This window comes from Apodemus sylvaticus, chromosome X, assembly GCF_947179515.1.
Source record: "Apodemus sylvaticus chromosome X, mApoSyl1.1, whole genome shotgun sequence".
Lineage (NCBI taxonomy): Eukaryota > Metazoa > Chordata > Mammalia > Rodentia > Muridae > Apodemus > Apodemus sylvaticus.
This window is the reverse complement of record NC_067495.1, coordinates 12,238,584-12,266,372: the sequence shown is the minus strand read 5'-3', so window position 1 is coordinate 12,266,372 and position 27,789 is coordinate 12,238,584. Positions and strand designations below refer to the sequence as shown.

At 45.4% G+C, this 27,789-nt stretch overlaps 1 protein-coding gene across 3 annotated transcripts; it reads right to left on the bottom strand.

The window, feature by feature from the left end:
* Nucleotides 1-266: 266 nt before the first annotated feature.
* Nucleotides 267-20,740, bottom strand: Tbc1d25 (TBC1 domain family member 25). Of its 3 annotated transcripts, XM_052171176.1 has the most exons (7): nucleotides 20,550-20,740; nucleotides 20,200-20,340; nucleotides 18,515-18,624; nucleotides 16,974-17,128; nucleotides 2,435-2,562; nucleotides 2,095-2,283; nucleotides 267-1,852 (listed from the first exon to the last, which is right to left on the bottom strand). In XM_052171176.1, the coding sequence occupies exons 1-7, from the start codon at nucleotides 20,634-20,636 to the stop codon at nucleotides 491-493; spliced, it is 2,172 nt and encodes a 723-aa protein (XP_052027136.1). In that variant the 5' UTR covers nucleotides 20,637-20,740; the 3' UTR covers nucleotides 267-490. The 3 variants fall into 3 exon arrangements, with proteins under 3 accessions (XP_052027136.1, XP_052027134.1, XP_052027135.1); XM_052171174.1 differs by having other exon boundaries at nucleotides 20,200-20,738; XM_052171175.1 differs by lacking the exons at nucleotides 16,974-17,128; nucleotides 20,200-20,340; nucleotides 20,550-20,740 and having other exon boundaries at nucleotides 18,515-18,609.
* Between the last annotated feature and the right edge of the window lie 7,049 nt (nucleotides 20,741-27,789).

The window sequence follows — 27,789 nt, the reverse complement described above, 5'->3', positions numbered from 1 at the left end:
GCAAATATGCTGAAATGGTTAAGGCAGTATGGAAGGCTCTAAACATGGCATGTCATAGTCCCACAAGCTGGTTCCAAAGCACAGGAAAGCTAGAGCCGTCCTTGGGCTGGGCTCATCAATAGCTGGTTTTCAACAAGTACTCCCCTTGTGGCACAGAAAGCAGGAGCCACCCTATATCAACTGAATTATTTCAGTTTATCAACTAAAGAGCCCCCAGTAACTTTTATAACATCCAAGAAATAGAGAAATACACATACCACAGTGACTTTTGTGTATGGAAAGTATAGTTTAGAAACAACAAAACCAGAAAGAGGCTGTGGCCTCTGTGGGGCAGTGCCAACGCTGAGCCACACATACTCAAACCTGGGGAGAGAGGGCCCCAGGTTCCAACATGTCTGGGGATGGCAGGCAGGGAATTAGGTCTCACGTACAGACCCTCATGGCAAAGAATGGAGTACCATTGGGGTCGGAAGGCTGGAGGGAAGGATAATCAAGATGGAGCTGTGGCCTCAGCCCCCTCCTCAGAGTCCCACACTTCAGACTGTAGATAATCAGCAAAGAGTGCCTTGGCCCTGCGCAAGACACGCCCTAGATGGTGTTTACGAACCAGGCGGTCAAAATGCATGGCTAGCTCATTGTAATCCAGCCCGTTGCGCATGATGTGGTCACGGTGCTCCAGCAGGATAGCCAGGCAGAGGAAGAGCATGAATGGGTTCCCGCGGCCAAACTCCTGGGGTGGAGGAAGGCCCATTGGAGGTGGAGGAGGTACGGACTTCCCAGGGTCTCTGGGAGAACCTACATCTTGCATCAAGGGTGATCCTACGGCTACATCACCAGAAGGAGAAGCCTCCTGGGTAGATGGAGGAGATGAGGAAGATGGGGAATCGGGCCGAGAAGAGGAGGAAAGGAGTGGATCTGGGGAATTCAGCAAGGGCTCGGAGAGGGACTTAGAGCTCATGAGGGTAGCTGGGTGGGACAGTTGGACCAGAAGGTCCTTCCTGGGGCCCATGTTATCCCTGAGGTGTTGGAGACCATCCAGGCTGGCTTGTCTTAGGAGACGTCCCCCACCACTAGGTCCCTGGCTAGATGTAGCTAAGTGGACAACAGTGTCTTCAAAAGCATTGCTTCCTCCACCAGTAGGCCTCAGCATGTGCCTCTGACGGACGGGCCGGCCCCTGTGGCTGCCAAAGCCAGTGTCTGCTGCTTGGCTGGGAGGTCCAACGAGCTCCACTTCATGTTCAGGAGGGTCAGGGGGCAGGGAACTCCAGGTGACTTCTAGCATTCGGAGAGCATCATCAAAGGCGAATTCACGCTTGAGCTCCAGCAGCAGCCAGCGGTAGCAGAAGAAGAGGTCGTCAGCTCCTGCTTCTTGCAGGTACTGGTAGAAGTCTGGGTCAGCATGTCTCAACAGCAGCTTGAGGTGGGCAAACTTGGTAGCCATGGCACGGCCATCAGGGTGGAAGTTGGCAGCTAGGCGTTTCATGATGCCACAGAAGCATACAAAGGCATGGCCTTCATGGTCCATGACAGCAAGAATTGGTGAGGCCAGGTCACTCATACCCTGGCAGTATGATACCTGTGGATGGGTAACGGCATAGGTGGTGAGCAAGTCATGGAGGGCCCGTAGGTGTGGGCCATCCTCAGGCCCTGCGTAGTAGGGATGGGCTCGGTCTGTGCGCAGCACATCCTTGAGGACCGTGCTGCGGATGAATTCCAGGTCCTCAGGGTTCACTCGCTGGGCCCATTCGCTTTTGAGCTGCTCGTACTCGCGGCTCTTCCGTTTCATGTAGTCCATCCGCTCACGGCCAGTCAGCCCATCCGGGTACACATTCAGGAGGTACCGCCATACCACCTGGCCAGAGACACAAGACAAGGGCTGAGTTTCAATGAGTGAGCCGCCACACTCATGTATGTCAACTAGTTACCACCCGTCTCTTGTGACCTCTGTCCTCCTTGTGATAGGTCTGCCTTCCTGCCACTAAGACCTACCTGACACAGAGAGAAATTCCCTGGGATTTCTCTCCCTACCTGTGACAGTGTGTTCTAGTGAATATCTGATAGTGTGATGGCTCAGTGATTGACTGAGGTGCTCACTTTTCGAAGTGAAGGCTCCACGCCACCGTGGTAGATCCTCAAGCGCAACTCCTCAGGCCTGGAGAGCTGGCCTTCATGATTCAGGTAGGTGTGGAACTCAGCATCGCTCAGGGGCGGCTTGAAAGGCTTGACATCTTCCCCGTAAGACCAGCTCAGCACCTGCTGCACCTTAGACAGAGTTCGACCCACCTGGGAAGAAGAAGGGAGACAGGGTACAGGTCACCTGTGCAGGACAGGGCAGGCGTCAACCAGCGAGCTCTGGAATTGTGGTATCAGATACGCCCTTCCTTCCCCCTTCCCTCCAACCACAGCTGACCCCTCCCCAGTCTCCTGAAATCACCTGAGAGAGGATGGATTGTGTAAAAGGCAAGGCAGCTGTCGTCAGTGAGGATCGCTTCTCAGTCAGTAGCACGTCAGATCCAATGACATCTTTGGGGCTAATTATGTCCCAATCTTCCAGCAATGGGCCTGAGCACACAGAGTAAAGCGCTGTAAGAACAGGGATGTGAACCCAGATCACAGGCCGGGTTCCTTTCTAAAGCTTAGCTACCTGCAGGGCACCAAACAGCATCAATTTCCTCATCCTTGTTTGATCCAAACAATAATAACAATTTAAAAAAATCAGCCATGACAGATAGGTCTTACAAGGAAACTATTTCACAAAATAGCTGAGAAGCCTTTAATATTTTAATGATTTAAATACCATTTTAAAAATAATATCTATTAAGCTGGGTAGTTACTCTGGAGACTGAGGTAGGAAGATCAGGGGTTCAAGGTCAGTGCCTGGGCTATAAAATGAGACTCTATATCTCATTAAAAAATACTCGAGGGCCTGGTAGGACACACCTTTAATCCCAGCACTTGGGAGTCAGAGGTAGACAGATCTCTGAATTTGAAGACAGCCTGGTCTACAAAGTGCGTTCCAGGACAACCAGAGCTACATACTGAGATCCTGTCTCAAAACAAAAATAAACAAATCAATCAATCAATCTTGAGGACCAGTGAGGTGTCTCAGTGAGTAAAGATACTTGCTACCAAGCTTGATAATCTAGTCTAATCTCTGGAACACACATGGTAGAAGTTGTCCTTTGACCTTCACAATGCACTGTGATAACGTATACCCCTGCCTCCAATAAAAAGAAAAGAAATCAGTTCCTTATACTCAGTCCTATGGAACACCTACTGAGTATTCTTTTTTAAATATATATTTTTGTGCCTGGAGGAAATAGTCCTTGGGAATGAAACCCAGGGTGTCACATACCCTCGCAACCCAAGTGCTCTACCGCTGAGCTCCATCAGGAGACTGTCTACAAAACAACTCTTTTTCATTGAGTTACCAAGGCTGGCCCTGAACTTCTTCTAGTACTGGCGGGCTTGATCCTCTTGATAACTCAGTCCCACCAGTAGCAGGAATGAGAGGCCTACAGACGCGTGCCACCTCACTTGCTTTCTCGGTGTCTCCGATGAGGAAACAGGTCTATAGATCCTTGCTCAAGGCTGCAACCCAGTGAATGAAGAACAGGGCACGTAAAGCCTGTGCCCTACGTCTGCGAGCCAACACTCCTCATCTTACATGCATGATAGTATTCCCCTCTGAAGTGACAGGAAATGCTACTGCCATGCTTCTTTGACAGAAAAAGACCAAAGAGGTTCAGGATAACTAGTTGGTGACAAGATTCTACAGCTGGGAAATGGTAGATTTCTGTTTCTAGGATCACAGCCCCATTTCCCTTACCCCAGAGTCCAGTCATATCTTAGAAAAAGTGTTAGTGGAGAGGTATGCTGTATGCATTAGACAAAGGACTAGCTGCTCCTGGCCCCTGAAACACCAGCAGAGATTCTTCCTTCTCTATCATTATTCCTTCCTGAGTCCTGTTCCTTTTTTCTTTCTTTTTTTTTTTTTTTTTGGTTTTTTGGATTTGGTTGTTTTGAGACAGGGTTTCTCTGTGTAGTTCAGGCTGTCCTGGAACTCACTCTGTAGACTAGGCTGGCCTCGAACTCAGAAATCCGCCTGCCTCTGCCTCCCAAGTGCTGGGATTAAAGGTGTGCGCCACCACTGCCCAGCCCTTTTCCTTTTTAAATGAAGTATTTTAAGTTAACAAAGTAGTGGGCTTCATTGTGAGGTTTCCGTAAACATGTGTCAACATTCTTTGTTCTCATTCATCCCACCTCCTTTGTTGCCCTCCCCTATGCTAGCCTCCTCTCACTTGGCCCCTTCTGTTTTAAGCCACACTCATTCTATTATCACTACCTCTTCCCTTACAATGTCTTCCTAGGGCTGGAGAGATGGCTCAGCGGTTATTCTTCCAGAATAATGGCTCAGCGGTTGTTTTTCCAGAGGTCCTGAGTTCAAATCCCAGAAACCACACGGTGACTCACAACTATCTGTAATGGGATCTGATGCTCTCTTCTGGGGTGTCTGAAGACAGCGACAGTGTTCTTATATAGAATAATAAATCTTTATAGGCCAGAGCAAGGGGAGGTCCTGAATTCAATTCCTAGCAACCATATGATAGCTCACAACCATCTGTACAGCTTCAGTGTACTCATATACATAAATAAATAAATAAATCTTTTGGGGGGTGTTGAGACAGGGTTTGTCTGAGTGGCCCTGGCTGTTCTGGAACTTACTCTGTAGACCAGGCTGGCCTCAAACTCAGAAATCCACCTGCCTCTGCCTCTCAGAGTGCTGGGATTACAGGCATGCGCCACCATGCCCGGCCAATAAATCTTAAAAAAAGAAAAAAAGAAAAAACTTCATGTGTATGGGTTTTTGCCTACATGTATGTCTGTGTACCATATGCATGCCCGGTGCCCAGGGAGGCCAGAAGACAGAGCATGGGATCTCTCAGGACTGGAATTATAGAGAGTTCTGAGCAGTCAGCTCAGTGCTGGGAACTGAACCCGGGGGCTTCTGGAAGAGCAGCCAGTGCTCTTAACTTCTGAGTCATGGCACCAACCCAGGAAGCTTTTCCTTTTAATTATGTGTGAGTATGTCTTTATGGAGGTGTATGTATAGGAGTGTAGGTACCTGCAGAGTCCTACTGAAGCTTTGGATTTCCCTGGAGTTGTGGGATTGTGGAGGTCGTGAGCGCCCATGTGTGGATGCTGGGAATTGAACTCAGGTCCCCTGAAAGAAGACAAGCACTCTTTCATAAAAGCGTTTATTTTATTTTGAATTATGTACACGTGTGCTTCTGTTGGGGTATGTGCATGTGAAATGGAGATGGCCATGGAATTCAGAGAGACTCTCTAGCCCCTGGAACTGGAGTTAGCAGCAGTTGTGAGCCCCTTGATAAGGGTGCTGGGAACTAAACCTTGGTCCTCTGGAAGAGCAAGATGCTACACTTAACTGCTTAGTCATCTCTCCAGTCCCATTTTTTTAATTAAAAAATTACATTTATTGCCAGACAAGGTAGAGTACACCTTTAATCCCAGCACTCAGGAGGTAGAGGCAGGAAATTGTTTTTGAGTTCAAGGCCCCCCCTGGTTTACAGAACAAGTTCTAGGCCAGCCAGGGCTACACAGAGAAACCCTGTCTCACTAAAACATAACTAAAGTAAACAAAGTTATTCATTTACTGTGTAGGTACACGTGCCACGGTGCATGTGTGGAGGTTATAGGGCACCCCGTGGGAGTCACTTTCTCACTCTGCTATATTGAACTCAGGTTGTCAGATTTAGTGGCAACTGTCTTTTCCTTACTGGTCGAGCCATCTTATCCCCAATTAGGCACACTTTTTTTTTCTGAGACAGGGTTTCTCTGTTGTAGCCCTGGCTGTCCTGGAACTCACTCTGTAGACCAGGCTGGCCTCGAACTCAGAAATCCACCTGCCTCTGCCTCCCAAGTGCTGCGATTAATGGTGTGTGCCACCACTGCCAATAGGCACTCTTACTTGCTGAACCTCCTCAGCTACCATGAGTCCTGTGTGTGCACGCATGCACGTGCATGGTAGGGATACAAATTAGGGCCCCATGTATGTGAAGGGCACTCCACCAACCTAACTTTATGTTTGAAAATCTTGTTTGAGAAAAGGTCTTTGGCTGGAGAGATGGCTCGGCAGTTAAGAGCACTGGCTGCTCTTCCAAAGGTCCTGAGTTCAAATCCCAGCAACCACATGGTGGCTCACAACCATCTGTAATGGGATCTAATGCCCTCTTCTGGTGTGTCTGAAGACAGCTGCAGTGTAGTCATATAAAATAAATAAATCTTGAGAGAGAGAGAGAGAGAGAGAGAGAGAGAGAGAGAGAGAGAGAGAGACAGAAAGAGAAGAGAAGAGAAGAGAAGAGAAGAGAAGAGAAGAGAAGAGAAGAGAAGAGAAGAGAAGAGAAGAGAAGAGAAGAGAAGAGGAGAGGAGAGGAGTCTCACTCTAAGCCAGGCTGACTTGGAACTTGATTCTGTAGCTCAAGCTGGCCTTGAACTCATGTTGTTTCTTATACTTCAGTTTCTTGAGTTCTAGGATTACAGGCATGAGCTTCCAGGTTCAAAAATCTTAATAGATGTCAACTGACATTACAGTGTTGCAAAAGCTAACAAGGTCCAATGCCCATTCCATTATGCTGATAATTATATGAAACAAACCGTTCCAGGAAACAAAGCAAGTTCTATTTAAGTCGCTATCATCTGCAGGCGGTGGTACCCGGAAGCAGCATTTTCATGGCCTTGGCCTTTTCTTGCACAGAGCTGCAGGGAAGCAAGGCCATGTCCAGATGTCACTGTCTCTCCGTGTATGTCTCTGCGCGTACTCCAAAACAAAGGGTCACGAAGGAGAGGGCGAGATCCGCTCCCAGCACAGCTGTTCCCTTTTGCTTCTTCTGCTCAATTGTCAAAACCTGACCCGTCCCTGCTTTCCCCCAAATCCCCCCAGTCCCCAAGTCCAAATAATTGCCAAGTCCACATGGCTTATCTATAGAAACCTATATTAGCCAATCTATGTAACACACTTAGTTTTTCATCCACCTTGTGACCCCATCTGAGTCACCACCACAGAGACCTTAGACTACTGCTTCCTTTCTGTCCCCACCCCTAACAGCTGCTGGTGTGGTCTTGCTAAAACAGTACTCAGAGCATTAACGCTTTTCAGGTCAGATGGAAATTGCACCACTTAACAAATTAAGAAGCCACTGGAAGACAAAGAGTTAAGGTTATATGATGCCAGAGAAAAAGTCAAAAGCAGGAGGGGGTGGGTGTTGGAGAGATGGCCCTGACTGCTCTTCCAGAGGTCCTGAGTTCAAATCCTAGCAACCACATGGTGGCCCACAACCATTCATAATGAGATCTGATGCCCTCTTCTGGTATGCTTTAAGAAAAAGCTACAGTGTACTCATATACATAAAATAATAAATAATTCTTTAAAAACAAAAAAGCTGGGCAGTGGTGGCACTCCCCTTTAATCCCAGCACTCTGGGAGGCAGAGGCAGGTGGATTTCTGAGTTTGAGGCCAGCCTGGTCTACAGAGTGAGTTCCAGGACAGTCAGGGCTACATAGAGAAACCTTGTCTTGAAAAACCAAAAAATTATAAATTAAAAAAAAAAGTAAGAAAAAGTCAAAAGCCCTGAGGCCAAGCTTGGGAGACCCCATATGCACAGAGCAAAAACTGAAGAGAATAAAAAGATCAGATGGAGAGTTTAGAATTAACTAGGTTTAGAATTAATAGATGCACATTTTTCTGATGTAAAGAAATGGCTCAGCAAGAGGCTGGAGAGACAGCTCCTCAGTTAAGAGCATTAGCTATACTTTCAGAGGACCCAGGCTCAAATGCCAGCACTCAAGGCCCAGCCCACAACTGCCCGTAACTGCAAGTAATCTGACCCTAGCTTCTGGCCTCTGTGAACATAGTACAGGCACATGGCACACAGACACACGCAGAGAAAACACCATACACATAAAGAAAGAAATTCAAGAATGAAAATCAAACACAACTTAAGACCATTTTAGGCCAGGTGTGTAGTGCCACATCCCTTTAATCCCAGCACTTGGGAGGCAGAGGCAGGGCGAGCTCTGTGTTTGTAGACAGCCTGGTCCAGCAAGTTCCCAAGACATCCAGAGCTACACAGAGAAATCCTGTCTCAAATGTGTGTGTGTGTGTGTGTGTGTGTGTGTGTGTGTGTGTGTGTGTGTGTGTGTGTGAGGGGGGGGAGGGAAGAAAAAACAGAAATGGTTTGTCAGTCATCCAGAGCTAGTTAACATACAGCATACACAAAGGGCTCCCTCGGAGCCTTTTCCCATGCTGATGACAGTGGGGGATAGCTACAAATACATTCACATAAAATAATAATAAATACGTAGGTTTTGTGTGTTTTGTTTTGTTTTTTGAGACAGGGTTTCTCTGTGTAGCCCTGGCTGTTCTGGAACTCACTGTGTAGACCAGGCTGGCCTCAAAGCATAGAGATCCACCTCCCTCTGTCTGCCAAGTGCTGGGATAAAAGGTGTGTGCTACTATTGCCTGAGTAATAAAATCATAAATATATATTTAAAAGTAAAAGGCTCGCCGGGCGGTGGTGGCACACGCCTGTAATCCCAGCACTCTGGGAGGCAGAGGCAGGCGGATTTCTGAGTTCGAGGCCAGCCTGGTCTACAGAGTGAGCTCCAGGACAGCCAGGGCTATACAGAGAAACCCTGTCTCAAAAAAAAAAAAAAAACAAAAATCCAAAAAACAAACAAACAAAAAAAGAAACAAAAACAAAAACAAAAAAAAAGTAAAAGGCTCAAAATTAAGCTGAGTGTAGTGGCTCATGCTTGTGATCCTGGTATTTGGCAGAATAAAGTAGGCAACCTATCCCAAGTTTACAGTCAGCATGGGCTACACAGTGAATCCAAGTGGTATAAGATATATAGTGAGATGGGGCTGGAGAGATGGCTCAGTGGTTAAGAGCGCTGACTGCTCTTCCAGAGGTCCTGAGTTCAAATCCCAGCAACCGCATGGTGGCTCACAACCATCTATAATGAGATCTGATGTCCTCTTCTGGAGTGTCTGAGGACAGCTACAGTGTACTCACATATAATAAATAAATAAATAAATCTTTAAAAAAGATATAGCCGGGTGGCGGCGGCGGATGCCTGTAATCCCAGCACTTGGGAGGCAGAGGCAGGTGGATTTCTGAGTTGGAGGCCAGCCTGGTCTAGAGAGTGAGTTCCAGGACAGCCAGGGCTACACAGAGAAACCCTGTCTCAAAAACAAAACAAACAAGAAAAAAAAAGATATATAGTGAGAACCTGCCTCAAAAAGCAGGGATGGGGTGGGATAGGAGGGTGGGGTTGAAAAATAAAAGAAACTTTAAAATTAACCTGACAAACATAAATAGAAAAGCCCAGCAGCAATATGAGCCTTACAAAGAGCATCAGCCAAGTGTACTAGTAGCCCATACCTATAATGCTGGGACTTGGAGGGTAGAGAAGTAAGGACTGTATGAGACCAAGAGAGGGGGCAGGGAGAAGAGAGGAGACAAAGAAGGCCCAAGAGAGGAGAGAGAGAGAGAGAGGAGGCAGGGAGGAGAGGAAAACAAGTATACTATCAAAGGCTAAAAGGAGTTAACAGGAAAAGAGAAACAACCTACTAAATACTGTTAAACAATAGGAAAATTGAAAACACGTTTAAAAATAGGCAAAGGATTTCTGCAAACACAAACCTGTCTAGTGGCAAAACCTGACATGGCAAAACCAAAACGAGGCTATAAATAGTCTTTACATAACCCACTTTGGATGAATGTGCACACATTTCCTGCAGACACAGCCAAGCATTTCAGTACGGGCTTCTGGCCCAGACCCTATTTGTGGTATTACATAATATATATGATACATTGCCAGGCAGTGGTGGCGCAGGCCTTTAATCCCAGAACTTGGGAGGCAGAGGCAGGTGGATTCGAGCCTGGTCTACAGAGTGAGTTTCAGGACAGCCAGGTCTACACAGAGAAACCCTGTCTCAAAAAACCATATAGATATATGTGAATGATACATACTACATCTTTATCATAAAGTTGTCAAACTTGCCAAACCTTAAACTAATATAGAAATCCAGAATTCTAATGTTTTCCCCTGAAACTGCATGAAATTATTTTAAGGTTCACAAGAACAAATTCATGTTTAAGAATAGCTAAGAAAAAGAACATCAAGAGGACTACAGAGGCTTTTTTCCACTTTGGATGAATGTGCACACATTTCCTGCAGACACAGCCAAGCATTTCAGTACGGGCTTCTGGCCCAGACCCTATTTGTGGTATTACATAATATATATGATACATTGCCAGGCAGTGGTGGCGCAGACCTTTAATCCCAGAACTTGGGAGGCAGAGGCAGGTGGATTCGAGCCTGGTCTACAGAGTGAGTTTCAGGACAGCCAGGTCTACACAGAGAAACCCTGTCTCAAAAAACCATATAGATATATGTGAATGATACATACTACATCTTTATCATAAAGTTGTCAAACTTGCCAAACCTTAAACTAATATAGAAATCCAGAATTCTAATGTTTTCCCCTGAAACTGCATGAAATTATTTTAAGGTTCACAAGAACAAATTCATGTTTAAGAATAGCTAAGAAAAAGAACATCAAGAGGACTACAGAGGCTTTTTTCAAAATTAAAACTGACCACAAACAAAATCCCTGGCATTAAACATAACGGTGTTAGCCCTATGTAGGAGTACACGCCTTGAATCCCAGCACTTGGGAAGAAGAGGCTAGTGGACCTCTGTGAGCTTCCAGCTAGTCAGGGCTACGTAGTCAGACCCATCCGAAAAAAAGGGTGTTTACATATATAGTTACACACACACACACACACACACACACACACACACACCGCTAGAGAGACAGCTCAGTGATTAAGACCACTAGCTTCTTCCAGAGGTCCTGGGTTCTATTTCCAGAGCCTACACAGTGGCTCACAATCCTTGTAATTCCACTTCTGAGCGGTCCAATGCCTTCTTCTGGCCTCCAAGGACACCAGGCATGTACATGGTATGTACACACACACACACACACACACACACACACACACACACACACACACACACACTCCCAAGGGTGCCATAAGAAAGTATCAAATTTTTTGGAGCTAGCGTTACAGGCGGTCCTGAGCTGCTGGATTTTTGGTGCTGGGAGCCCAACTCCCATCCTCTGAAAGAGCAGTATGAGTTCTTAACTGCAGAGACATCTTTCCAGCTCATACTTTTTCCTTCTTTCTAAAATATATTTATTTATTTCTATGTTCATGAGTGCTTTTATCTGCATGCACGCTGTACACTGTGCATGCCTGGCACCTATGGAGGCTAGAAGGCCCCAGAGTGCCTGGAACTTGAGTTAAAGACACTTTTAAGCTATCATATGCTGGCTGGGCCCTGGATGCAGGTTTCTGCAAGAGCAGCAAGTCCTCTTCCAGAGCCATCATCCAGCCCCAGTCCTATAGTAAGTATTTTTTTGAGACAGGGCCTCACTAAGCTGCTTAGGTTGATCATGAACCCACTGTAACAACTTAACCTTGTTATCTCTGCCTCAGTCTCTCAAGTAGCTAACACTACAGCTAAGTATCTGAATTGCTTTTTCTGTGTCAGGGAAGAACGAGGGAGAGAGTTTCTGACTATGTAGCCTAGGCTGGCCTTGACCTCAAAGTAATCCTTCTGTCTCTGCCTGATTGTGGTGGCTTACAGTAATCCTCCGGTCTCTGCTTCTTGATTTCTAGGATCACAGACATGTGGTCCTATACCCAGCTGGTTTTGGTGAGCTTTGTAGAGGATAATCCTCAGGGACTTCTGCACACTACTGCGGTACAAGCATTCTTATACTATTAAGTTACATCCCCAGCCCAAGAATTTTTTTTTTCTTTTTGGTTTTTCAAAGGTTTCTCTGTGTAGGCCAGACTGGCCTCAGGAGGCAGAGGCAGGAGTTTGAGGCCAACCTGGTCTACAGAGTGAGTTCCAAGACAGCCAAGGCTATACAGAGAAACTCTGGCTAAAAAAAAAAAAAAAAAAAAAAAAAAAAAAAAAAAAAAAAAAGGGCTGGAGAGATGACTCAGTGGTTAAGAGCACCAACTGCTCTTCCAAAGGTCCTGAGTTCAATCCCCAGCAACTATATGGTGGCTCCCAGCCATCTGTAATGAGATCTGACGCCCTCTTCTGGTGTGTCTGAAGACAGCTACAGTGTACTTACATATAACAATAAATAAATCTTAAAAAAAAAAAAACCAAAAAACCAAAAACAAAAACAGAGAGATAGACAGACAAGGAAACTATTAGTAGCTATACTAATACAAAGAAAATTATCACAAATGTCCAAATTGATTCAAGGTCCTGGCTTGATAAACTACCAAGTATAGAGGTGAAACGCGCTTCTCAGAGAGACCTGACCTTCCACTTGGTCACAACCTGCATGTTGCTTTCAGAGCTATGAGAATGATCTCAAGGGGCTGGAGAGATGGCTCAACTGTTATGAGCTACTGGGCTCCTAACAGAGGACCTCAGTTCGATTCCTCACACCCACACTGCAGCCCACAGCTATGTGTAACTCCAGCCCCAAGAGCTCGAATGTTTTTCTGTCCTCCCTGGGCACCAGGCACGCACATGGTGCACATATTCACATGCAGGCCAAACACCTATACTATACACAGAAAAGAAATAAGAAAAGCAATATGATCTCAAGAATGGCATTAACCATGTTATACTACAAGGTCCATATACTAGACCCTTATTAAGAGTATATCGTGGGGGCTGCAGAGAAATGGCTCAGCAGTTGTTATTCTTCCAAAGGACTTGGGTTCAATTCCCAGCAACCACATGGCGGCTCACAACTGTTTGTAATTCCAGTTCCAGGGCATCCGACACCCTCACTCAGACACATGTACATGCAGAAGACCAATGTACATAAAATAAAAATAGTTTCAAAAAGTTTTATAAAAAGAGTATAACATGAAGATCATAAGCCAGTTGTATATAAATATGAATATACTCTCATGTCTCTACATATGACTAAATTTGTTTGTAAATAGTAAAGGACCTGCAAGGTTATTTAGCAAACTGATCACTCAAGCAGAATGTGTGTGTGTGTGTGTGTGTGTATGTGTGTGTGTATGATGTGTATAAAGTTAAGCATAGTATTCCCTAGAGTCTGTAGTATTTTTGTGTTGTTTTGTTTTCTGAGACAGGGTTTCTCTGTGTAGCCCTGGCTGTCCTGGAACTCACTCTGTAGACCAGGCTGGCCTTGAACTCAGAAATCCACCTGCCTCTGCCTCCCAGAGTGCACTCATACACACTCATACAGAGGCACACATATGAACACATATGTAAACAAGAAGAATACACTTAGAAGATTTTCATGAAACATTTTAGGGCTGGGGAGATGGCTCAGTGGAAAAGTGCAAGGCTCTGGCTTCCATTCCCAGGACTGAAAAAAAATCCCAGAAAATAACATTTTTATGAAAGGAAACACTAAAGCTTTCATAACCTGAATGTGTTGGTTTACACCTGTAATCTTAGAGCCTAGAAGGCCAAGGCAGCCTAAGCTACACAGTTGGAGCCTGGCGAGAAACAAAGGAAAGGAATACCCACAAGACCTCACAGAGAGCCAGGGAGATGGACCAATGGGCAGAGGTGCCTGCTACCAAGTCTGGTGACCTGGTTCTACCTGCAGAACCCACATGGAGGAAGGACAGCATCCTACAAGTTGTCCTCTGTGTGCCATAAATATGGCTCAGTAGGTTGATGAGCTAAACTCTATCCCCAAGACTCCCATGATAGAAGGAAGGACTGACTTCTGAAAGTTGTCCTCTGACTTACACATGCACTCTTTGGTATGTCTGTGGACACACACAGACATATACACACATATACAAAATAACTACAGTATAATACAAGTTTCAGGCAACTCATTTGTGTGTGTCCTCTAATGGCTTCAGGGAGCTGTTTCTTTCTCAATTTTGCTTGCTAGTCCTTTTAAAGATGTTTGTAAATGAAGGGATCAGAGTAAGAAAATAAAAAAAAAATCCAGAAACACAACATGCTTGCCCTGGCACCCGGCAACTAAGAGGGCAGATTTGGAAATAGTGGGGGAAGAATGCATTCATCAGTAACTGGAGAGTTCATTTAAAAAATTATTTTATGACAGGTTTATCTGCACACATGCTTGCAATACTTGTGGAGGCCAGAAGACAGCGTCAGGATCCCCGGGGACAAGAGTTCCAGACTGTTTGGAATTGCCATGTGGCTGCTGAGAACTGAAGTCAGGTTCTACAGAAGGGGAGCCAGGCCTCCCAGCTGCTGAGCCATCTCTCCAGCCTATGAAAAAGCATTTTTATAGATAAGTTTGCAGTTATGAAGGCTGCCACTTAAGCATGCGGGCCTGGGCGTGGGTCCCTAGGAATCTCCAGAACCCCCATGAAAGGCGGCGGCGGAGGCCCAGGAGTGTGTGCAGAGAAGCCCAGCTCTGAGGGAGTAGGGTAGGAACAGCCACGGGCTTGCTGACCAGCCAGGCTAGTCAAATGGGGGTTCTGGGGTGAGAAACTACCTCCAAAAATAAGGTAGACACCAAGGCATGGTGGCACACGCCTTTTATCCCAGCATTTGGGAGGCAGAGGCAGGAGGATCTCTGTGAGTTCCAAGCCAGCCTGGTCTACAGAGTAAGTTCCAGGACAGCCAGGGTTACAGAGAAACCCTGCCTTAAAAGAACAAACCAATCAACCACACACACACACATACAAAAAAGGTGGGAGGGGTGATTGAGAATCTCAAGGTTAACTCCAGGCTCCTCACAGGTACCCACACACAGGCACCCATAAACATAAACACACAGAAAAGAAATGTGTTTCTGTGAAAGACACAGGTATCGTTGACTCTGTGCTCCATTGGCACTCTCGGCTCTTCCCCAGCTGGGTTAGCCTCGTGCCCTACTATCTTAACTCTTTCTTCCTCTATTTCCTCCTGCATTCCTCTCTTTATCCTTCTCTTCTCCCCTCTTTTTCAAAGTTGCCAAGCATTTTTGTTTCATTATTTATTTTTTTTCTGTTTTGACAGGGTTTTTGTGTGTAGTCCTAGCTGTCCTGGAACTCCCTCTGTAGACCAAGCTGCTGGCTTTGAGATCTGCCTGCCTCTGCCTCCCAAATGCTGGGATTAAAGGCATGCACCACTCTAGCTCCGTACGATTATCTGGACAATTAACTATATTCATTAAATGCCCAGGTATTCCATTCAGCTACATGATATGAATAAAAAGCCTCGGTCATCCCAAATAGGTGCAAAAGTTCTCTAAGGGTGCGAACTGTACAGCTCCAACATATTTTATTACAAAAATGAACCAAAACCTTGCTGAGTTGGCAAGACATTTTAGTGGTTCTTTAAGGCACTTGCTCCCAAGCCTGACGACCTGAGTGCGATCCCCAGGATTTATGTGACAGGAAGAAGTGACTTCCACAAGCTGTTCTCTGACCTCTCCATGTGTCATGGCACACATGTTCATGTGTACTCACATGAACACACACACACAAAACAAAATTGATTTAAAAAACCTTGCTGGGTGTGTCGTATTCCCAGTTATGAGTAAGGGGAAGAACTGTTACATTTTACGTCAGTCTAGGAAATGTACTAAGACCTATCTTAAAATAAAGAGGTATAGTTCAGTGGTATAACACTTGCCTAGCAAACATGGCCTTGTAGTCAATTCTTAGAACCAAAACAAAACCAACTAATAACCCAGCCAAGCATGGTGGGTATGTTTTCCTAGCACTTGGGAGGCATAGACAGAAGGCATCATTGTAACTTTGATGCCAGCAAGATTTACATGGCAAGTTCCCAGCTACCCAGGGCTATAAACCACAACTATTTTTTAAAAAAAGCCAAACCCCAAAACAAATTCAAATCCATAAAATGTTAAAGAATATAGTGTGTGGTGCTGGAAAGATGGCTCAAAGAAACTGGTTGTTCTTCAAGAAGACCAGGGTTTGATTCCTAGAACCCAGAAGGTGGCTCACAGGCATCTGGAATTCCAGTTCGGGAGAGCCTATGTCCTCTTGTGGCTTCCTTGGGCACCAAGCATGCATGAAGCACACAAACATACATGCAAGTGAAACACCCTTTATGTTAAAAAACAAAAAACCAAGCCGGGCGGTGGTGGCGCACGCCTGCAATCCCAGCACTCTGGGAGGCAGAGGCAGGCGGATATCTGAGTTCGAGGCCAGCCTGGTCTACAGAGTGAGTTCCAGGACAGCCAGGGCTATACAGAGAAACCCTGTCTCGAAAAACAAAACAAAACAAAACAAAAAAAACCAACCAAACAAACAAACAAAAAACCAACCAACCAACTAAAACACCACCACCACCACCACCACCAAAAATCTCCCAGTTGCATCACAAGAGAGCAGACTGAACACCCTGCGCCTATAGCCCTCAACCAGAAGACAGCAGCTTCTCAGCCACATCTGCTTTATCTTACCCCTTCTACATGGAAACACATTTTTGTAAAATTCCTTGGAACTCTACCTATTCATGTGTAAATGGGTTTTCCCCAAGAACACAGATATTTTCCTCCAGTAACCTGGAAACCATTACCACACCGCTATGCTTTTAAATTAATTACCAACACGATAATATAGGCTGAATATTCCTAATATACATTTTTAAGCCCCAAACTTGCATTATTTTGTAGTTTTGTTTTGAGACAGGGTTGCTTTTCTAGCTCAGGCTAGCCTTGAACTTGAGTTTAAAGCATATGGGTACTATATGCTTTAATAGCTATAATAAAACTTTTGCGGCCAGTACTGAAGATTGAACCCAGGTCTTCTGACATCATTTAAAAAAAAAATTGTGTCCCCGTGGCCTACCCAGGGTGGAAGGTATAGAACTATCATCCTATGGGAAAAGCTGGATCTCCAAGCGGTTCCTTTAAGGCACTGGGTACTCACTGTCCTCTGAGGGCCGAATGTCTACACGCAACTGCAGATAAGGTTTGGAGGCAGTAGCGAAAGCTGTGCTGAGGTCCCAATCAGAAAGGAGGGAGAGGAAAGCTTCCTGTCCTAGCCGGTCTCGAGCCAGGTAGCTGATGCCAAAGTTCTTCTTCCTGGACAAAGGATATAAGGGAGCTCTTGGGGTCCCCAGTTCCCCAGCAGCTTCAAGATCAGTTTTACAAAACAAGGAAGGCAATGTGAAAGGTACTGAAAACAACTTCCTTCTATTTGCTGGGAACTATGCTAAGGATTATGGGTATCCTGAGGTTAGGTCATTTAGATCCACTTTGTTACACAAACACAGAAACAGATACACACCTGCTTATATGTGGAGGGCACACTGAAAACTGGTAGAATGTTGGTCCCCTCTGGGGATGGTAACAGTGTAGTTGATTGAGGGATAGAAGTGGAAGAAAGCAGCCTTCTTACTACATAAAAAAAAAGCAGTCTGTATGGTTGTTATTTCTTTTACAACAAGATGTAAACGCACAAATGTTCAACCGCAAGTACAAGGTTATTCAGATACACTTGTGCAACTCTGGAAAGAGATATTTTGCTTGATGATCGCTGTAAACCAAGGATCATCCTAAATACCCATCAATTTCATACAATTTAAATTTCTCACCACAGTCATTTATTCCTCCAGAGCAGCCCCCCCACAAGATAACCAACCCATCTGCCTTGAAGGGAAATCAACTCTCAGTTATCAGACTGGCAAATGAAGGAGGTTTTGAACCACTCAAGGAGGACAGGAAGAAAACAAGAGATTGTATCATTTTCTTTTTTCCTTTTGAGGAAGTTTCATTATATTGCCTAGAGTGGCCTAGACTTCCTGCCCCAGCCTCTAAAGTGCTGATATCACCTAGCTCAGTGAGACAAATGTTTTCTTTTATTTTGTTTATTTGTGGTTTTTTTTTTTTTTGAGTGGTCTCTCTGTATAGCCCTGTCAGTCTTGGAACTCATGACGTAGACCAGGCTGGCCTTGAACTGTCAAAAGATTTGTGTGCCTCTGCCTCCAGAGTCCTCAGACTAAAAGTGTGGACCACCATATCCAGCAAAACACTTTCTGTGCTGCTGCTGAAGCTCTATTGGTAAAACCTGTCTGGAGTGCCATTTTGAAAACATTCCTTGAAGAGTTTTGTTTATCTGTTTTCAAGATAGGGTTTCTCTGTGTAGCCTTGGCTGTCCTAAAACTCGCTCCGTAGACCAGATTGGCCTTGAACTCACAGAGATCCACTTATCTCCACCTCCGGAGTGCTGGGATTAAAGATGAGCACCACCAAGACCCAGCTATTCCTTGAAAGTTTTTAAGTACACACCTTGGAGCCCAGAAATACTTACTGCTACTTTTTCTTAGGACTTTCCCCACTGATTCCAAGCAAGATACACATGTTCACTGTGGGATTATTTGGGGAAAAAAAAGCCAAACAACAAAACCAAACCACAGAAGCCTGACAGTGGCTTTAAAGATGAGAGGCCTGCTTCTTCTTCCCACTCACCCATTCAAGTCAAAGGCCCGGATGAGGATGTGCTGCAACACGTCCAGCGAGGTGATCTGAGGATCCACGGCAAAGGAGCGAAACTCGGGGGACAAGAAGCTCTCACATTTCTGCGGAAAGAAGACGGGGGCAGGTCATGAGGGGGGGGTACGACACTGTGTGGAAAGAGTTGGTAGGGTAAAGAGTGGTAAAAAGCAGGAGTCGAACATAGGGCGGGGGACCAGGTTTTGGTGAGGTGTTCTTGGTTTTTGTTCTGGATGAGGGAGAAGTCACAGAAAAGTTTCTGGGCAGAGAAAGGATGATATGTCCTTAGAATTTGACAGGGTCCATGTGTGCTCTGCAAAAGCAGGCGGGCAGGAAGGAAAGCTACTGCAGTAGTCCAGGACATGGTTGCCAGAATCAAGTGTTGAGCCTGACCAAGATAAAATCAGCCCCCTGTACTGCAATCAGTCTAGTCAATTCCCTGTAATACTGTTCTTCAAATCTTTTTTCTTTTTCTTTTTCATTTTGTTGTTTTGCTTTTTAAGACAGGGTCTCTCTGTGTAGCTCTGGCTGTCCTGGAACTCACTCTGTGGACCAGGCTGGCCTTGAACTCAGAAATCCGCCTGCCTCTGCCTCCCAGAGTGCTGAGATTACAGGTATGCACCACCACCCCACCGCCTCAAATGTTTTTTTCAAGAGCAAAACTAGGGTCTGGAACTAGCCCTCCCTCCACTCAGATTTATCTTGAAGTTTGTGCTCTACTGCTATCAAACTGTTGAGAGTTACTCTGAGTATATCCTTTCTCCAGACTTTTGTGTATGCTGATCTCTCTCGGTCTGAACAGCCTTACTACTTTGCCTGGCTCACTAACCCCTTTGCCTTGGAGTGACAACACACCAAAGTGATCTCCGACACTCCAGTCTGAGCCATCGGTCCCTGCCTCCTGCTGGTATCACAACAGGTTCCTTCCTCAGAGTATGTATGCATTACAAGCTGTCCCAAGTACCCTTCTCCCTTCTAATTGTCTATCACTTTTGCCCCCCCCCCCACTTCCTTCTCCAACAATATGTGAACCTACAGGTACATACCATACTCATCTAGGTGTTCCCGCTACCTAGAACTCTTCTCCCATCCTAAATGCACATACTAACACTTTGTTATGACTATTATTCAGGTCTCTGTGACTTGAATCCTCTTTGGGGGGGGGGAGGTTCCTATAACAGCTCTGGGTAAAGTAACTCCCTACATCCTAACCTTTCCTATCACTTGATATCTCCTGATAGTCACCAAGATTCAGACCATCTATGCCATTTAATTGTTTTTGTCCCCCTACCACAAGCACGTGGGCTCAGGGGTGGGACACAGACGAAAGTGAACTCTCAACAGCTATTTGTCAACTGACTTTAGGACTTTAGGACAGCGACAGCACCTCCTTCATTCCTCTGGACTCCAGAGCCCCCTCCTGTAACCCTACAACCCACCTCTCTACCCGTAGGCTCCACCCACCCACTCCATTGGCCCTTCTCCTCTACAGTTCCACACCCAACCACAAGTCCCCAAGACCCACGCCTTCATTCTCTCAATTCCGCTCTCCAGCCTCGCCCCCAGTCTCCAAGTCACGCCCCAGATTTCAGATGTGACGCTCTACCCTATGACAGCTCCGGTCTTTTGGTCCACTGGGTGCCCAGGCAGCCTAGCCTCACCTTGACTCGGACCCGCACCACCTCACGCTCCTCCTCCTCAACCGCCGCGGCCGCCTGGGCACCTCCGACGGGCGAGGGCGCTGCCGAGCACGCCGAGTCCGAGGCCGCGGAGGTTGTTGCCATCCCGCCGCTGTCGTCTCCGTCCAGGTGACAACTGAAAGTTGCCCCTACCCTAGCGTACACCCTACAGTGCGGCCGCCCGCGGCCCCACCTTGCACCAGAGCGCAGGCGCAGAGGTTGCTATACGACCCTGCCCCTCCCACCTGGCTTGGGCTGGAGGTCGCCTCTGAGCATGCGCTTAGAGTGCTCTTGCCGGGAACCCCGCCTCCCAGAGTGGAGAATTTTGTTATTTTACTGCCTATGTACAAGGGCCTGTCTAGGTCCCTCCTGTCCTGGTCCGTGGTGCGGTTGTTCTGGCAGTGTACTTCCAGATTCATGAACCGCCGCGTTAAACGGACGAGCTCCAGAAAGACAAGAGGGCGGCGAGGAGGCCACTGCGTGCTGACATCAACGTTCCAGAACCCGCTCTGAGTTGCCACGTGCCTCTGGTGACAGATGATGTCATCGGTTTCAAATACTTCCCTTCGAATTAATACCCTGAAGGGAGAAAAATATTTTTCTAAACATTTTTTATTTAGTTTTTCCTTCTTTCCTTTCTTTCTAAACAGAATCTCACTAATTTCCCTAACTTGATTTGAACTTAAGGTTTTTTTTGTTTGTTTGTTTTTGCTTTTTTTTTAACCTCAGACTTTCAAGAATTTACAGATGTGTACCACCTTCCCCATACCCATCTCCCAGACTCTTAATAAGTAAACTATACTTACATTCAAGGAACTTTACATAAAGTTTTACACACTTCTAAACTCTTGTTTATACTTCATTAAGTAATTTACCAAAAAACAAACATTATACGCCTTCTTGAGGTCCTACTTTTCTCCAAAACTTTTTTCCAGGTGTTTTTTTTTTTTCCAGGCTGTCCTGATCCTTCAGACTCTGTCTCGAAAGTGCTAGCCCTATATTGTCTTGTTTTACTTAATCCTTCAGTTTGTTGACGTCAGCCCTGTTATAAGCTCTGTTTGTCAGGGTTTACCTCATTGATAGAGCATATGTCTACTATACAGGAGGCCCACAGCACTTCAATCACAACAAGAATACGTGTTTGTTAAATATGGGTTAGATGGTTGAACATGGGCTTTTTCTTTGTCTTTTGTTCAAGACAGGGTTTCTCTAGCACTGGTTGTCCTGGAATTCACTCTGAAGACCAAGGTGGCTTTAAACTCACAGCTATCCTACGGTCTCTGTCTCCTGAGTGCTGAGATTAAAGGTGTGTGGCCACCCCAGCCCAGTATCTTAGGCTCTTTTGAGAAAATAAATGAGATAGGTTTTCACTATGTAGCCCTGGCCCACCTGAGACTCTCCATGTAGACCAAACTGGCCTGCAACTCCAGAGTGCTAAGATTAAAGGTGTACATCACCACAGCCAGCAGAGAAGTTAACATTTTTTATTACATTTTATTATATGTATGCATGTGCCGCAGTGTACATCTGACAGATAGTGAGAGGACAACATTCAGAAGTCAGTTCTCTCCTTCCTTCCCGTCAGCACTGTGCATCCAACTCAGGTCTCCAGGCAAGGCCACAAATACTTTCCCATGGAGATATGTCATAAACCCATCCGTCTGTCTGCTATCTATCTATCTATCTATCTATCTATCTATCTGAGATGGTCTCAAGTAGCCCATACTGGCCTTGAACTTGCTATATAGCTGCAGAAAACCCTGAGCTTCTGACCCTGATGTGGCAGGATTACATGTTGTGCCACCACGCCCGGTTTCATGAGTTTGCTGGTGTGCTGGAGATGAGAGGAAGAGCTTGGGGCAGGCCAGCAATCACTCTATCAGTCACTCTGGGATATTAAAAGCTAGTGGGGATATAATATCCCCAGTAGCTTTTCTTCGACAAGTTTGCATTCGGTTTGGCATATTTTAGAATATATATATATATATATATATATTGGTCTGGGCATTATACATTAAAAAATATCTTTCACTCTTTGGAAACTATAAATAACAGGGACTTTTCTTTGAAAGCCAGCTAGGGTTGTTAGTATGTCTTTCCTATTCTACATGTATTACTTGATTATTTTCTGCTGGGAAAGGGTTGGACAGTCTGCGTTTCACATAAGTTATATTGAGTACAATAACCAACCCATTAGCGTTGAAGGCATCTGTGCACCTTTTGGACAGGGTCAAATGTCTCTGTGTTGAGCATAGACAGAAAGATACGGGAAGCAAGAAAATGAAAAAGGAGAGCCTTGCTCTTAATCTGGGGAGAACATTCCCTTTCGTTTGCCTATTCATGCTTCTATTTAGCAAATATAAAGTCACATGCTAGACAGACGTCATCTGTCAATTCATTTTATCTGCATTCAAAAATTAATGAGGTAGACTTTTTTTTGTTTTTTGTTTTTGTTTTTTTCGAGACAGGGTTTCTCTGTATAGCCCTGGCTGTCCTGGAACTCACTCTGTAGACCAGGCTGGCCTCGAACTCAGAAATCCGCCTGCCTCTGCCTCCCAAGTGCTGGGATTACAGGCATGCACCACCACCGCCCAGCTGAGGTAGACATTATTAATAGTACCATTGTACAGGTTCCTGTCCATTGAAAAGTATGCCAGCACTGTGGAGAGACAAGCTCAAGGCCAGAGGGTAAAGTAGCTCTGAGTAGGTAGAACAATGGGCAGAGATTGAGGCTGTGCCTAGTGTACAAGGCAGTGTAAAGTCAGCAGGCCTAGGGCAAGGGATGGAGAAATAGCATATGAAATGAGTCGATCGAGGTAAGATGATGCTGGACTTGGGTCTTAACATTTGGCCAGATATTTCCTGACTGCCGGTGGCATTCCTGTTGCTGCCATGCAGGCTGACTCTTAGAATGTGTATATTAAAACTGTTCCCTTGGGCTGGAGAGATGGCTCAGCGGGTAAGAGCACTGACTGTTCTTCCAAAGGTCATGAGTTCAAATCCCAGCACCCATATGGTGGATCACAACCATCCGTAAAGAGATCTGACGCCCTCTTCTGGTGTCAGAAGACAGCTACAGTGTACTTACTTACATATAATATAATAAACCTTTAAAAAAAAACTGTTTCCTTGCTGGGCAGTGATGGTGCACACTTATAATCCCAGCACTTGGGAGACAGAGGCAGATGGATTTCTGAGTTCGAGGACAGCCTGGTCTACAGAGTGAATTCCAGGACAGCCAGGACTACACAGAGAAACCCTGTCTCGAAAAAAAAAAACAAAAAACAAAAAACAAAAAAAAACCAATAAATAAATAAAACAAAACCAAAAACAACAACAAAAAACCTTTTCCTTGCTTGAAACACCAAAGACATTTCTCCAAAACTACACGGAAAGTGTTAAGGAAGCCAGGATTTGCACTGAAGTCCAGCTTTACACACACAGACAGGGCATAACAAAGCTCTGTGGGGGCAGTGATGAGCCTGCGTAGATGTGAGTGACAGACTGGAAACAGTGATGAGGACTTGTGGGCTGGGGGTGGGGTAAGTTGATGGTGGAGAATCTTTGCAGTAAATAAAGGACATTGAGGAGTAAGGGAAAGGGTTAATGATGGAGCCTATGGGACAAATCTGTAGGGGGTCTGTAGTTGGTTTTTAGGGATCTGTAAGTGACTGATGAGATGCTGTCAGGTAGCAGGTGCTGTTGTTACCTGTAGAGTGGTCTGCAGACACTGTGGTGCTGGTCTTGTAAGATTGGTGCTGGAATATCGTGTTGTGTGAGATCAGGGAAATAATGGTGTAGCCGAGTCAATTATGATGGATTATCTGTGTGGGGGGATGGGGGAATGTCAAGGCCTGTGGAATGAGAGGTTTGAGGGTTCATGATGGGTGAGCCTTCTGAATGAGTGATTAGGGGCCAGGAAGCCAAATGATTCTGGAAAAGCTCTGTGAGGTGGATGGTGGGTAGTCTGTGAATTACATAGTTTGTAATGGGGCCCATGCAGGAAATGATAAGGTCTACGAGGGAGTGGTGTCTGCAGGGCTTGAGACTGGGGATCTCTAGGCTATGTGGTGGGGACTTTTACCGGGAGTAGTGGGTGTTTCTGTGGCTCTATGTAGTAGTGCTGTGGGATATATGGGATGAATAGGGTAATACTGCTCTAAAAAATTTCATGTGGAAGTTCTAATTCCCAGTAACTTAGAGTGTGATTATATTTGGAGGTAGGGTCTTTAAAAAGGTGATTAAGGTAAAATGAAGCAGACAAGTTAAGCTGTGATGAAACTCTGCCTGGTGCCCTGAGAAGAAGCAATTAGGGGCCTGGAGAGATGGCTCAGTAGTTAAGAGCACTGACTGCTCTTCCAGAAGTCCTGAGTTCAAATCCCAGCAACCACATGGTGGCCCACAACCATCTGTAATGGGATCTGGCACCTTCTTCTGGTGTGTCTGAAGACAGCTATGGTGTACTTATAATAATAAATCTTAAAAAAAAAAAAGAAGGAAGACACAGTGAGATAGAGCCACCTGCTAGCCAAGCCAAGGAGAGGTGACTCATGACAAAGCAAACCTGACCGTGAACGTTCAGCCTCCAGAGTTGAGTTAACAAATGGCCTCTGTTAATGGAGGACTCTTGTGTCCCAGCCCCCCCCCCCCCTTTTTCCAATTGGTTTTGTGAGACGTGTCCTCCTCTTTTTACTTTTTTGAGACAGGGTCTCACCAACCCATCAAGGCTGGCGTGGAGCTTGAATTCTCTTACCTTGGCCTATCAAGTTGCTTTATACCACCAGACCCAGGGAATTTCTGTTGACTTAACCACCTGGCAGTCAGACACAACACCTGTGACCCCGGTAGTTGAGATCTGAGATCTGGAGTTCAAGCCGGGCAGTGGTGGCACATGCCTGTAATCCCAGCACTTGGGAGGCAGAGGCAGGCGGATTTCTGAGTTCGAGGCCAGCCTGGTCTACAAAGTGAGTTCCAGGACAGCCAGAGAAACCCTGGTTACACAGAGAAACCCTGTCTTGGAAAAAAAAACACACAAAAAAAAGACAGAAAAAACAAAACAAACAAACAAAAAAACCCAAGAGATCCGGAGTTCAAGGTCAGCCTCCATTATATGAGCAACTGCCTACACCATCATTCACAGCATCTTGATGTATGGTACACTGTTAGTACAGACTTGCTATTGAGTAGGATGATGCTACTAATAGAGACATCTAAAGATGTGGGGGCAATTTTAATATCTGAGTAGAGGAAGAGATTACAGGTATGTGCTTTAAAAAGCCTTGATTTTTTTTTAATAGTGTCAACATTGTCTCCCAATTGTTGAAGCCTAATCTTCAGTGTGACGATATTAGGAGGTGGATATAGGATTCAGCAGCCACATAAGAGACCAGAGTTCTAAACCTTCAACTATGAGTAAGGACACAGTGGAAAAGTGGGCCTCCCCTAGATGCCCAGTCTGTTAGTATTAGCTTCTAGAACTGTGAAAGTTTCTGTTGTTTATAAGACATCCAGCTTACAGTATTTTGTTACAGGAGCCCAAGAGGACTACGACAACAGCTCTGTATGTTGGTATGGGGGTGGAGGGTGGCTCAGCCATCCAGAGCACTGGCTGCTCTTTCAAACCCAGGTTCGATTCCCAAGCACCCAGATGGCAGCTCACAACTGTCTCTAACTCTAGTTCCAGGGGATCCAATGCCCTCTTCTGACCTTAGTGGGCCCTGCATGTATGCGGTACACAAACATACATGCAAGCAAAATAACCACACACAGAAAATAAAATAATAATAATAATAATTTTAAAAGGAAAATAAAAAATAAAGACAGTAAAAACTATGGACACCACAGGTGCTTCTATTGAGATCTGACATGGAGACACACAGAAACTGGAAGGAACTCGAAGAACTTGATTGAATTTATTCCAATAAAGGTAGAACTTGTGAGTGATAAACTTGAACTTTTAGCCAAGATTCCTAAGAAATGCACTGAAAAATGTTGCGGACAGTGGCTCATGCCTGTAATCCCACCACACAAGAGGCTGAGGCAAGAGGGCGGCCATGACTTTTAGGCAAGCCTGGACTACAGCATGAGGAGCAGTCTGCAAAACAAAGGGAAAGACAGACACAAAAAGGAAGAAGAAAAGAAAAAGGAAAAGTGCTGAAATCTGGTTTTGCCTTGTTGCAATAGAAAAATATGAACAGGAACAGAGCAATCGAAAAAGAAGTGTTTGGGCGCTGGAGAGGTGGCTCAGCGGTTAAGAGCACTGACTGCTCTTCCAAAGAAAGTCTTGAGTTCAATTCCCAGCAACCACATGGTGGCTCAGAACCATCTGTAATGAGATCTGATGCCCTCTTCTGGTGTGTCTGAAGACAGCGACAGTGTACTTACATATAATAAATAAATAAATAAATAAATAATGAATAAATAAATAAATATTTTTTTTAAAAAGCATTGATTGCTCTTCCAGAGGTCCTGAGTTCAATTCCCAGCAACCACATGGTGGCTCACAACCATCTGTAAAGGGATTTGGCGCCCTCTGCTGGTGTGTCTGAAGACAGCGACTATGTACTGTGTATTTAAAATATATAAAATAAATCTTATATATACACACACACACACACATATATATATATATATACACACATATATACACATATGTATGTATATATATAAAGAAAAAAGTGTTTGGAGCAGGGCGTGGTGGTGGTGCACACCTCCAAGCCTAGCATTTGGGTAGTTTGAAGTCACCATGGTCTACAGAGTTCCAGGGCAGCCAGGAATACAGAGTACACAGAGAAACCCTGCCTTGAAAAATCTTTTTGAAAAAAGGGTGTGTGGGGGGACAGGATTTAGAACATTTTTAGCCTAACTTGTAATGCAAAAACCAAGAACATGTCTTAGAGGAAAGACCAAGGCTAGACAATCTATAAAAATCCATAAAAATCATTGCTGGGTATATTTCACTGATCTAAGCAGCTATCTTATCTGAATCCAGGAGCAGCGGTGGGATAACACCAGCAGACCACCAGCTGAGACTGAGGGAGACAGGAATGGGCAAAATAAAGGAAGGGTCTCCTCCTTCTGCAATTCTATAGGATAGAACAGTAGGGGTTCCAGGCTGTGGGAGAACCGTGTACTCCTTAGTTCTGAGAGGCATGCTGCTCCTTGGTTTTAGTGGCACAAGCTGCCACCCAGGGTTGAGAGTAACATTTTGGCTCCAGAGGCAGAAGACAGAGCATCAAGCCAAGATCTAACACTGAGTGAACATTTAAGTTCCCCATTGTGGAATGGGATCTCCTACCTCCAGCACTGCTCCCCCCACACCAAATCCCTCCTCCCCCAGCCAACCTAGACAGGGTCTCACTGTGTAGCTCTGACTGGCCTGGAATTCACAAGAGATTTGTCGTCCTCCACCCACCCCCACCCATTTCCCCCCACTCGCCCCCCTCTTGAGTGCTGGGATTAAAGGTGTGCCCTACTTCTGCCTTTGCCTTTTGTAAACAGAACACTCATCTAGTTTCACGGGTTCACAGCTAAGTTTCAAGCCAGGGACAAAAGGCTGAAGTGCCAATTTAA